The sequence below is a fragment of the Galendromus occidentalis genome, unplaced genomic scaffold, assembly GCF_000255335.2.
Source record: "Galendromus occidentalis unplaced genomic scaffold, Mocc_1.1 scf7180000077284, whole genome shotgun sequence".
Classification (NCBI taxonomy): Eukaryota; Metazoa; Arthropoda; class Arachnida; order Mesostigmata; family Phytoseiidae; genus Galendromus; species Galendromus occidentalis.
The window spans coordinates 444674-457905 of NW_003805272.1; the positions used below are offsets into that span (position 1 = coordinate 444674).

Here is a 13232-nt window from a genome sequence, read left to right on the forward strand (position 1 = left end):
ACCGAGCGCTTTCCGTATTCGTGTCTGAAGATCCAATCCGAATCTCCATCGGCTCCGGTGGGCTGATCGGCTCCTGATTAACATGGCTCCATGATTTCGTTCAATAGGCAGCTGATTGTGCCGTTCTTCCGGCGCAGTATCGAGTTACGCCCACGAGCTAAGTCATCGATTGCGAGTTATCGAGCGCGGAACAAAGAGAGCTAGGTCTCATGTTTCCACCTGACCTCGAAAAGGATTCCGAATCCTCCGGCGCTGGTCGACCACCAACTCGGTAGATTACGCAACTCCAGACCCGCCCGCTGAACTCATCGAAGGCCGGGATGGATGAGAGGCGGATTAGATAATCCACTCCGAATCGGTCACTCATCGACCGTGCTCAATATCGGGCTCATTTTTCGTTGCGTGAGACGAAATCATATCGCCGAGTTATCTATCCCTCTCCTTTTTCCTTTTATTCCGTATTCAAGACAATCATCTCCGTCCTGTAGGGGAATCGTATCGTTAGGAGGAATCCTCTCGCGAGGTCCTGCCGGTTACTTGCGAGCATTTCCCGCGGACCGAAACTCCGCGGCCACATGCACGGTACTCTCGCAGCGAGGGTGCGGGAATTTCGGTGCGCACATAGTCGCAGTCGGTCACTACGGGTAGCGGTGATTGCGGCAGCGATGATGATGATATCTAAAAAGACAAACCCCGTGAGACCTTGACAGGTTCAGGTTACAGGGTGGTTGATCTGCTCTCGCCTACACTGGAACGGAAACACTCCTGTTAGTTCTCACACAGATCCAAGTAACCTGACCGGGCCGAGTAATGATTCGAAAGAACCTGACACGCAGAGATTTGCGGTCAAATGTCAGACGATACGTTCTTTCGCGACGTCATCTTTTTTTCGGGGTCCCCCGATCCTTTTTCATCAGAAAGCTCATCAAGGTGAGTTTTCCAGTCCCCCCAGGAGTCCCGACGCAGTCGATTCAATCGCATGGTGGAAGAACAATCCTGCGCGTCTGAGGGATCTCGGATGGACAGCTTCCACCAGGGCACTGAGACCTCCGGATTCGCGATAAATAATCACGCCCTGTTGTCAGTAGTTCTGGACAAGGAGATAATCCATAGAAACCGCTGAGCTATTAAGCTCACCGCGAGAAAGAATCTGCGAACGCTTGCGGAGGATATCGAATTCGGATACGAGGTCGGAGAGTGCATAGGCTCAAGTGCCATTTAGTAGCGTAGAGTAGGGCCGCGTATCTCTCCAGATCATGACCATGAATGATATTAAATCAGGTCTGAGGCTCGCCCGCGGACCGGTCTATGGCGATGGCGGCTCCTCAGAGATGAATCTTCCACGTGAACCTCCTCGTTCTGTCTGTATTCACGGAGTAGAGCCATCCTCCCCTTTGAGACCACAGAGACACCTTCAGTTCCGAGCTGGAGGAGGGAATCGCGTTTACCATTTCCCTGACTGAATGCGATTTCCCCTCCATAGAGAGTTCTGGGTACAATGAAGGGGCAGGGTTCTTCGCTCTTCTCCAGACAAGCATCTTTCTATGCAGTACACAGTTCAGCCGTCGAGCAGTCGGTTGGACTGGTTGATGCTCCTTCCGCTCCGGATCATTGCCATGAGACCGATTTCGTTCGATGCCAGAATCGTTTTTCACAGGTCCCCTTTGATTCTGACAAGAGACTCTTGTCTCCTCTCTCAACTGTGTCGCTCCCCGTAGGATCTTGCTCGAGTTGTGCTGTCAAGAGCTCCTCGAGAGCTCGAGAGTGTGCGTGAGTTGTAAGGTCTGCTTTTTTGAAATGGGTGAACTTATGCCCGCCGACGGAGACGTAATCAGTAATCAGTTTTATCAGCTCTTCAAGAGCTCTCGAGGCTAGTGCCAGCTCGAATCGCAGGCGATAAACATAGTATCCGAGAAGGCAACATCGCAGGATGAATGAGTAGCGATGAATCATTTCCCCTGAATGACTTAAACTCCCAGATCGAGCGGATTCCCAGATCTGATATGAGTCTTCTGATGCCCGGAGCCAAGTCGGGCCTGATGCATCAATCCAGTTTTGCTCCTCAAACGTATCCCACAGAGCTTCACCAAAATTGGCCTGATCAATTCCGAATCTCCGACGGGTCATCTCTGAGCCCACAGAGTGACCGCGTCTCGCAGATCAGTTGATCCGAGCCTACATATCTTCTTGAGTATGTTTGAGGTCCGGACTCCAGAAAGGACATGAATAATGCGCATCGTTTAGAGGAGAAATCTCAATGGAGGTTTATTCCGGTCAACGAAGTTCTCTCTCACTTTCCTCATAGACACGACTTGCTCCCGATTGGGAAGGTTCTCTCGCTCGTATCAGGCGTTTTTCTCATCGCGAGAATGAATAAATCTGTACATATCCCCAAAGCTATACTTCCTCACTCTCTCGCAGCGATTGTTCATCGCTGAGATTATCCGTCGCATCGAAGAGCTGCGTATTGGAATTGAAAATATAATAATGACGAACATCTATATGCTGACTCTTCCGACTTCAGACAGCACAGCCGACGGTTCACAACAGTGTTGTATTCTGTGCCCTTGTTGCGCATCGAGGACGGGCTCTCATGGGCAGGTCTTTCCAGTGCTCGGAATTGTTCACGCTAATCACCCGTGATCCACATACACATCTTGTGCCTCATCATTAAGTACCCGAGACACTGACTGACTTCGGAGTTTCGTCACGTCAGGCAGCACCATTCTGCGGAGAGTATGTCGGAACTAACGAGCTTGCATCCTCCGCATCTTCCTGTCCAGTTTGCGCTGCTTTTTGTCCGAAATTTCTTCCTCTGCGGGAGCCGGCGCGAAGAACCACGGTCCGAGGACGTTCACCCACAGAACGAATATTGCGTACCCGGGAACCTGCAGAGAGAACCGATTTATGTCTCGTCGGGAGAATATGTGAGATTGGTCGAGGGAATCGATGGATTTGAGCATCAGCTGGATCGATCACACAATACAGCGGACGGACATGGATCTCGTAGAGCAAAGAAATATATTCTCATAGGGTCTTGAAACGGCAATGATCTCGGCCCTCTTTCCGGAGCGCAGATCAATCGCGGCATTCAATCGAGGTGGAGTTTGCGGAATCATTCCGGACAGACCGAGCTCAACGGATCCTACAAATTCCTCATTATTGGAGTTCCAAAATTTCGGAAAAAGCTTCTCGACGCTCGCATGAGGGGGGATCTGATTGCAGTTTCATGATTCGAGCATTTCCCACGCCTGGCGACGACGGGAAAAACTCATCAGAGATGATTCCGTCGTAGATGTGTTGGCAAGGCTTCACGCTTGCGACTGCTATAAGTTTGGGAAATCCAAAACGCAAATCTACTCGTCATCATCGATCAACCACGGACATGCTTTGCCTCCAGTATCCCAGCCCGGTCGAGTACGTGAATGCAGGACTCCACGGCCACGAAAAAATCGGATGACCTCTCACTTTGGAGCCGCACTCCAGGAATAATCCACATAATGGGAGGGCTTCCTCCGTTTGGCACGGAAGCATCTTTACTCACCGCAAGCAATAGCCAATAGAACTTCGAGGACGCAATGGTCAACATTTGAATGATTGATGCTAAAATGATGAAATCTTTCAAGTACCTGAAAAGGAGCGAAACGTCTATGATCAAAAGGTCTTGAATCCCTTACGGATTGAGAGAAGCTAATTTTTCTTTCTCGCCGCACCCGTCAAATGTCAGGCGGTAAGCATGAAAAACTATAACTCTGGAATTCTCTGCGCAACCTACTCGGCGTTTCCGTTTTTCATGTTCAAATCCGTGCCCGCATCCACAACTTGTTGCCGATCCCCATAGACGCACTTTGCGAAGAGGCTCATCATTGACAAGCTGCAGGCTTGAAGAACTACGGTGAAAGTCAGGCACAGCTGTCGAAAGTGGAAGGAAGCATCAGATATGCGTATTGCGGAGTGAGATATACATCACATCCGTGATTCGCTAGATTCGGTATTCTTCTCGATGACCCCGGCGGTCACAATCCTCAGGAATATATCTAACGACATTCCCAGCGTCCCGAAGACTTCACTGGGGAAGGTAGGAGTGCAGCGATCTAGATTCACACGCTCGGAATCGAAGTCGGGCTCGAGCATGAGCTCAGGTGACGTCGAAGAGACCGTGGTCATTCATCGGCACGGGGAAAAGAAACGTATTCCGGTATGATATATTCGTCGTTAGTGTATCCTAGAGATGCTCCGAGGGGAAGTGGCGTTCATGAGATGTTCCCGTAATCGGATCACGCTCGCAGCGGGGGAATCTGCATTTGCGGAGACAATCATTATCATGATTCACTAAAAACCTACCATTTCAGCTATCGTGAATACTTCACGTCCGACGAAGATATAGGCAGTCAGACGGATGCCTAAGCTTATGCCCGCCATCATCATGTAATACTTCAGGGTTTCCTTGTTCTCCTCAGCGATTTGTTTCTGACCCCGAGTAGCTTCCTTTTTCCCTTTCGGCTCCACGATCTGGAAATATCGGTTGTGGTCAGCTTGGTGTGACCTCTCACGGATATGAGGGACAAGTTCTCATGAATGCCTTGAAGTTTTTCGCAGAACTCAATCATGCCCTCCAGTCGTCAGACTTTGAAACACCTCGAGTATTCATTCATCGTCGACGACGTTCGTCTGCGTCCTCTTTCACGCTGGTCAAACCTATCTTCATGTCTTCTCAAGCCACTATCCACTGGGAAATCCGACGTTTTACCCCGGGTCTAGCTGTAGGTCTATCGAAATAGATACCGGCTGACACAAACGTTCGAATCGCTCAGGCAATGTTCGAAAAACTTTCGCGAAGACCGCTGACCGTCGTGCTCGCGCGAGATACTCACCACCATGGTTGAAGCTTAGAGCAGAAGGCCCAGCTGCGGTTACAAAGCGTTGTTTTTTGCGGTTGCTGCAATTCTGTCAAACTTCGAAATTGTCTTGTTGGAACCAAGTGGCGGCGATGCGGCGTCGACTGCTCTGCTGTCTGTCTGTGTTATGTGTGTCCAACAACCGTGCGGATCTAGACTTGAAACTCGACTGGTGGGGCCCTACGCTGTACTTTCCGTACGGTTGTACGTATGCTTGAAGAGCCGCACAATAGTACGTATTTTGAGCGTAAGGGTAACCCGTGCGAGGAGTCCGGGGGTAGTACTGAACTGATGTGCAATCCGTTGATGTAGAGGAGGGGAGAGAATCAAGTCGATGATCTTTGCTGGGAGTTCAAGCGCGCTCGGGCGGTTTCTCCCTTGTTTTCAGAAGGATCAGCTCAGCAGACTTATGGACAAAAATGAATAAAGACGAATGAAGGTGGCTGACGGTGAATGACGGCGAAAGACCCACCGTCATTAGTCGTTATCACCGTCACACCTCGATCCTGGGGGATCACACCGTTATCACGTGGAGGATCACACCAAGGAATCCAATATTCAAGAGCTGCGGCGGGCGGACGCGGAGTTCGGACGCTTCAAGCATCCGCATCGGGACTTCTTTCGAAATAGTTTCCGAAATGGAAGAGATTCGAAAGCACAACGAATTTCGGGAAAGCGAGAAGAAGAAAAACTTCCCAGGACCATGACGATAATTGAGGAAAGCCATGTATCCTGGGAATAAACCAGCTCAGAGCACTCTCCTCAATTCTCTTCTTAAATTGTCCAATCTCGAAAAAAAATCTCTCGGACCAGTCGCTCAAGCGTCCGAACTGATCCGCGTGAGCGGCAAACCCCGGTTCTCCACTAATTGTAAGAGTGGGCAGGACTCAATACAGCAGGTCGCGTTCGTATGAGTTTAGTTTATTTTGTGCGCATCTAATTCAAGCCTTCGAGACCGAACCCTGGGCGTCAATTAGTTGCGAAGTACACTGTTCAACCTCGTCGAGCCGCGTAAACCATCCCTGAAGCGTTTCTCTGAGTTTTTCCCACTCGTTCCTGGAACAAGGAGAAAATTTGAGGGGGAGTCCGCTCGAATAAATTTCGAAGTCGCCCATAGCAGGAGACCGCTGAGGAGCGGCGGTTGATGCACGAACTGTGGCTTACCTCTCGAATGTTCTGTGCATTGTACTGATGACTACGATTTTCCTTCCCATCTGATTGATTTTCGCAGAAACTAATTTAGTTTTCAGCGCGCTGATCGTGAACGCCTCGACATCGACCACGTCGAGCTCCCTGGCGATATCTTCGAAGAGAATTTCTCTCTGTTTCTCAGCCATCATCATGAAGGTGAGCAATCGCATCTTGTCCACATTGCGTTCGTGGTCGAGACCGAGGCCGTCGACGAGCTGTTTGTTGTGTTGGTAGAACTCTTTATATGTGGCGACCTTCTCGTAAATAAATATCTTCAGAAGCTCATGAATCGGCTGGCCCTGGAGAGCTTTGATGGGTTTCAGCGGGAGAAGATGATCCATGAGGAATGTGTTCGGATCGGCTAAAGTCGCAGCGATGCATCGCTCGGCGTCTGCCCGAGCTTCTGTGGCATCCTGCTCGGAGTAAGTGCTCAGCAGCTCGACCATGACTTTGAGTCCCATGTCGGACATTTGACAGTTGAGGAGCTCTTTGTGGAGCGCGCGGTAGACCTCACGCATTTCGGCAACCGGGCAGCGAACCTCTTTGAGCCATTTCTTCAGGGGTGCGACGTCTTGGAAAACTTCCGACACGGACTTCGTCAACCCTGAATGGATTTTCTTATATGAGAGATAGTTTCGCTTATATGGTGTAAGATAGCCAAGCTTGGGATTTTTCAGAGTGTCACCTCGGGAAAGGAAGTCCCTGGTCCGGAGAACAGAAATACCGGGAGCGCGTGATCGAGCGGAGTGCTCAGTACTCACCTGCGAGCTTTATGAGGGACATATACACGTTGACTCGATTCATACAGTCTTCAGGTAGGCCTTCGAAGAAGTTATAGAGTACATTGAAGGCTACTTCTTGCATTTTCGGGGTGGGGGCCGCTTCGAGGCATTTGCAGAAGCCAATGAAGTCATCGACGTTGTCTGTTTTGCAGATCAGGATCGACACGAAACCTGAATGTGAAATAGAGTCAGACTCATGCAGAAATTACCGGTACAGGCGTTCCGCGATTCGCTTCGAACGTCCGTATCGACATATGTTGAGAGGCCGGCCGGCGGCTGAGTTTGACGGGACTCAGCGATTCGAATAGAAATGTGGTTTCGATTGCTCTCCCAAACTAACCGTTGAGAACTGATTCAGCATCATTCTCGGGCATCTTGAAGCAAACATCGCACACACGGATCAGATCACTGATCTCAGGATCGAGCTCCTTCGCTGTAGGACCGAGAGGAGCGCCATATTCGAGGAACAACTGATGGATTTCGTCACATTGTTCATTGAACATCACGGGTATGAACATGGAGAGACTCATGATGGCCCGTCTATCAGGGGGTGCTCAGCCTGTAGAGTACAATGAGTATAACTGGCCACTCCGAGGCTGTTCGAAACAGTTTGGCAGGAATCGCAGCACGTTGTCTCGTTTCGGCGTCGCACAAAATGGAAGGCACCAGGCTGATCTTTTCCGAAAGATGAACGCATTTTTGTTACATTCTCGGCCCGGCTGATGGCCGGCTTTCGCTCCGACGGCGATCGGTGGTCACGTCATGAGGGAGTCGCTCAAAGTCGACGCGCAAAAAAGTGTTCTGATTGTCTGGGACAACTGCCCGACGAGGCGATCCCGGGGGGACGACCAAGTCTCCGCATGGCTTTCCACGATTTATCGGAGCGAATATTTGTATTCCCGAAAGGCTTACCGCTCTCGAGGCTCCGGGAGGTCCTTCGAATTACCTCTCGACAGGGTGCCTCTCGTAGTATGGATTGCAGATATAATTCCTCAGCTGAGTGAGTTCCAGGGAGCAACGATTCTGATGGCATAATAACGAAAACTCCGACTCCTCCTTGCCTGTGAGGATCTTCGATGATGAGTCGGTAGCTATCGAAAGCAATATAGTCGACCGTCTCCGCGAACTCGCTGTCTCGGATCGGAGACAAAACGCAAAAATTTCACCATCTTCATGGCCATTCGGGGCTTGTTATCAAAATCGACTTCCTGAGCTCCGACAGTCGAAGTTGTTGGACTTTTCGCAGCTGAACAAATGACACTGACGGCAGGTTTCCTCACAGAGCGAGCAGATACATCTGCCATCCGCCTCGGGTGTCTCTTGTCGCGAGCTCGCATCGGAGACTGTTCTTCATCTGGAACGACACCCGAGTTATAGCAGAACAGCCGCCAGAATCTCTGAGATTTCGGATGAAGGCCGACAGCTGGAGTTTTCGGCTTTTCGATCGAGCGGTGAACGTGGAACACGGCGAGCATCTCCGATTTGCACCTCCGAGGTTATCGCCGTCCATCCAAGTCATTCTACGATTGTCGGACCTCGGATCTGAAAACTTCGACGCCGAATAATGCGAGATCAAGGGCGTACCGCGGATGTATCGTTCAGCGTATTTACCGCAGCTAGCCTGAAGGTGTCTTCCCCGTCGAGGACAGCCGCGATCTATTGGCAGCTCGTTTCTGCCGTCAGAGAAGTCAGATAGACAGCAAGGATCACGCTTCGCGTCCTAGTCTCGTTTCGGACGATTAGTACATCCATCAAGCATCGATATGCCCTTGTTTGCCGGCGCCCGGGGGGCCTAGGCCGGGGTCTGATAACAGTCGCAAGATAAGCGCGACACATGAAGAAATTCCGTATGGGGAAATTTCCCCCATACGCAGCCTTGCGGCATTCTGCAGAGAATCAAGGAGCTTTGCGGACCGTGAGTTCGATGATGAAATGGCATCTACGCGGGTCGAAATATTCGCAAGTATACTACCGAGCCGACTGATGTTCTCTCCGATAAGAACATAAGTATTCTCAAACCATCGCTCGGCTAGATTTCGACTTCAGACGCAGCGCCATATTGGTCTTCTGCTCACGATCTTCTGATCGGCAGCTCCGAAGCACCGCACTTTGTCTCTCGCGATTCGCAAAACGGAAACTCCTCCACGCTATTGATACGCCAAACTTTCCTACGGATTTGAAACTGCGGAACCTCGCGAGATTTTGGCCCTCGATGTATTTACCTAGGTGTCTGGACAGATGTAGCAGATGCACGCCGCAGATAGAAACCATCTGTGTCCGTGGATTTCGAGAGAATATCTCTCGGGGGCTACGGTGAGCCGGATACTCCTCTATTTTCTGTTGGGCTCCTGAAACAGATGCCCTCCGCATTGAAGGCGATTTTCTGCAAAATCGCTCCTGGAGGGATGAAGCTCCGATACCACGATAGCGCATCTTTTTCATCAGTCGCATCAGTTGAGAGTCCCCGTACGGCAACGTATACCCGCTGCCCTCGATGAAAATGTCATTTACATGTGCACTGAACGGAAAGCCCCTCTCGGGAAAAAGCCATCTTGTGTCCCCGAACCGTTGAGGTTTCTGCACCGAGTGATCGGAAGCATGCTTAGAACCATCCAAGTCACGTTCCCACAGACCACAGGTCACGCAGCCCCAAAGCCTGATTGAGGAGTGATCCAGTTTTAAATAACTTAATATAATTTTATTTAAATACTATACTTATGCGATCTTCCTTATCGTTTTCTTGTTAGCATCATCATCTGTATCCTTCATATTTCATCCTTATTAATATTATTACATCATGTTCATCATGTCTTGCTGTAGTTCCATTGACACACCACATAGATAAAGGTTTTTTGGTGGGACAGCCCCCATCGTTCATCAAAATGAAAAAATTCTCAATCGTAATTACTCTCCATCCTCATCAGTATTATTGTTATTATATCCATTGTTATCAGCTCCATGATTCAGTCATGCTCGATCGTCGTGTGGTCTCGCTATCTTCATCGTTCGTGGGTTTTCATTTCGTTTTATTCTCGGTATGCACCGATATAGAGACTAGTTTCATCATACGATCCAAGGTTTGCAACGCCATCAAAACGGGTAGGGAGCAACTCCTCCGAGAGAGAGGAGTCGCTTTCAGAGCAGTTTTCTCGTTCCATGGACCAGTGGACTTTGCCGAGTGGTGCAACCACCCTCGACGAGCTGGATTCCATGGCGAGTAGCACGTTTTTTACTTTTATTTATTTTTTTACCTTCCATTTCCAGGAAGGGGGTTAGTAAGTGTGTCTCCGAGTGTACGTCTTCAGGGTTAGTAAGAGTCTGATCCCCAAACGTTCGTGTATGGCGTTGCTCCTCGTTAGGATAAGTACATAGGGGTAAGACAGGGGGAGGAAAGGATGAGGAGGTCACCTTGGTACACGTGCGATTTCTTCCTCCTTGTCTAGACTCTGAGACCAGTTCCGCGTCGATTGGGGCTATCTTGCGTATATCTTTGTGAGGTTGGTACAACGTAGGATCGAGAAGGGACAAAAATCGAGATCGACCCGTGAGTTATGGTCTCAAATCGACTTCATTTGTTTTCCTATACGTTTTCATGCGATCCCTGCGGTTTTTAGTTTTGCGTATCCTTGTTGCAGTGGTTGATGTACCTCCTGACAATAAATAATATCACTTGTTAAGTATGCCTAGCGAACCTCCAGCATCTGTCTTGCGATTTCGGATGGGACTGAATCTCCATTTGTTGATGTTAGTTCTCTGTTGCTCTCTCGGTCTCTCGATCGAGTTTTGCTCTGGTGAAATACCATTCTTTCTCCACTCTCTCACTTCTACTGGCGGGTTATGTACAAAAAATACCGATGATCGCTCCATTCGTGGATGCTTGGGGTGTCAGAGGCGTCGGCTTCACGGCGTCGGAGCGGGTCCGCACGAGGTAGTTCGAGGCAAGCGCAAATCAGAATCTACTCACATATTCATCGTTTGAGCGCGCGTCCCGCCATAATGCCGCGGTTTGCGAACATGGTCCGCTCTCGAAGCCGCGCCGGCTCGTAAGACGGCCGGTTCTTGATACAGATTACAAGTCGAACTCTCACCGCTACAATCACTTGCAGAATCTTTCGACCCTGCTCTCATTAAACCTCGACCCCGACTCCGTGAAAGCTCATCTAGTCAGAGAGACATCGGTATGAATGACTTATGAAATTCGTGATGGAATCATGATTATCGGGTGTTGGATCGAGATCGGAGTGTGCGACAGAAAGTCCCGAGTCGTAGTTCGGCACTGATCTGACGCCGGGAGCTCAGAACGGAGGGGAGAACTCGATTGTGTTTGGATATGAGACCGGTGTGACGGAGAAAATAAAGCCCTCATCAGGCGAACTATAATGCTGCGTGAGCGGCGAGAACACGCCCGCGGAAATGACTGCTTCGAGGGCAGCCTCCGGCAAAGGGTCAGCAGGAATACTGTCGATGTAGAGGTCGTGTCGAGTAGAAAAGTTCCCAAAGCTGTCCTTCACGAACAGGCTCATAATCCTTAGCTGCGCCCCTAATGTCCCTGCGGGCATCATAAAATGCCAAGTTGACGGCCAGCCCTATGTTTGTTATCCCCGAGAACCGCTATCCAGCTAATCGCCGGTGAGAAGGTAATTGAACCAAATCGACCAAGTACCAAATCCTGTACAAAGATCAGGCGGGTCAGAAGCACCCCATTCACGGAGTGTTTCATTACGCGCAGCCCGGCAAATGAGGAGATCCTTCATCCGATCGTCCCCCTCGGAAGGCGTAGCCGTTGTTTTCAAGTTCTATTGTTGCGCTTCTCTTGTTCCTGGGCATCGAGTGCTCTTGACAGTATAGGGTAATTTGTTTGTTGATGTTAAAATCGGAAGAGTACGTTGAAAAATGTCTCAAGATTCAATGCTCTGTCTCGGTCGAGATTTCCGGAAATTCTGAGGGTGCTCATCCCTCTCTTCATCTTCATGTGCATCAGGAGACGTCCGGCTCACCGGGTTCAGTACCATGACATTTGACGGTTTCAAAGTAAGGATCGGATATAAGATTCTCGCTCATTATCTTTACTATTGATATCGGTTTTGATCTGTGATGATCAGCTCTTCTAGCGGACGCGGCATGAAATTAAGTAATTTTTAGATTATTGCCAGTTCTCGTCTCAACCCTGCATCGATTCGAACAGAGCGCCCGATCGATGACGGGTACAACGACAAGCACGGCGAATGATTTCTCTCACAACCCCGAACTTGAGCGCTCGTCAGTGCTCACGGGGTACTAGAACGGCTGGAATCGAATGAATCGCTCCGGCCAGCTCTGTCTCTTGATTGACTACGACGATGCATGTTCTATTGCGGAAAGCCAGAGAATCCGATCTGGCACCGACTTCCGACACCGACCTCTGCTGTAGTTTTGAACGACTAGATTAATGAACTAAGCCAGATGTGATATGATCTAATTTCCGAGATTTAGTACTGGTCGCCGAATGCAAAATTTTCGAATTTCAAAGCAGAGGTCGAATAGTCGGTCGTACAATTTAGCCTTGCCGAATGTCTCTCAATGATGCGCTGAGATTTGCTTCCGATATCGACTACGATACTCATCGGTCCCCCGATACAACGGTAAGTCCCGACGAGCGATCGATCGACTGCACAATTGAAGATCAGTCGGTGATCGAGCATTGAAACAATGACTGAAACACACTCCATCGAATAAAAGCATAACAAGGAAAAACGTGACACACGTTGTAGTCACTGTAGAATATCACCAAAACTTAAGAGGCTCTCGACAGAGCGCGAAGCCGAGCCGAATCTTGTCGATGAGCTCGGTACAAATTGAAAACTAAATTCTTCTAGATAGTGTACGACGAACAGAATGATTCCACAGTAAGACGTACTGTGTGATCTTGCGGTTTGTCACCCAATGGGCGGAAAACTCCCAAAGAAACGATGACTCCGATTTCTCGTACGGTCTAAGTGGCGGCCTTAGCACATTTGCCATACACCCTCACTCACACAGGCACTCACACGCACACATACAATATGGCTACCACGACGATGGGGCTCGCTCTATTATAATTACAGCGGTGTACGCCACGCTCTTGCGACAAAAACGATTGCGCGAGCGCGCACCGAGATCTCCCGCCCGATCGGTTAGTGGAGTGACTGATGAATGAGAAACAGAGATAGGAGTTCTAGGAGTGACAGGCTGGATACGTTCGAGATGGAATTCGAAGACCTCATTCACAAAACTTGAAGTTGCTCTCGCTTCTCTTCTGATCATATCGGTTGATGTCGAGGTCTTTGGCAGTCAACACGTCGAAGTTTCTCCCCGTTTGCGTACTCTTCTCAAAATCTGGCAT

At 49.6% G+C, this 13232-nt stretch overlaps 2 protein-coding genes across 2 annotated transcripts; both read right to left on the reverse strand.

Annotated features, from left to right (window-relative positions):
- Positions 1 to 2305: 2305 nt before the first annotated feature.
- LOC100907656 (transmembrane protein 208) lies at positions 2306 to 5009 on the reverse strand. The gene is made up of 5 exons (XM_003742080.2): positions 4875 to 5009; positions 4345 to 4512; positions 3776 to 3912; positions 3545 to 3629; positions 2306 to 2888 (listed from the first exon to the last, which is right to left on the reverse strand). The coding sequence occupies exons 1-5, from the start codon at positions 4878 to 4880 to the stop codon at positions 2748 to 2750; spliced, it is 537 nt and encodes a 178-aa protein (XP_003742128.1). The 5' UTR covers positions 4881 to 5009; the 3' UTR covers positions 2306 to 2747.
- Positions 5010 to 5809: 800 nt separating this feature from the next.
- eIF3m (eukaryotic translation initiation factor 3 subunit m) lies at positions 5810 to 7523 on the reverse strand. Its single transcript, XM_003742081.2, has 4 exons — positions 7212 to 7523; positions 6851 to 7042; positions 6063 to 6693; positions 5810 to 5954 (listed from the first exon to the last, which is right to left on the reverse strand). Exons 1-4 carry the CDS (start codon positions 7399 to 7401, stop codon positions 5840 to 5842), a joined length of 1128 nt encoding a protein of 375 aa, XP_003742129.1. The 5' UTR covers positions 7402 to 7523; the 3' UTR covers positions 5810 to 5839.
- Positions 7524 to 13232: the final 5709 nt, after the last annotated feature.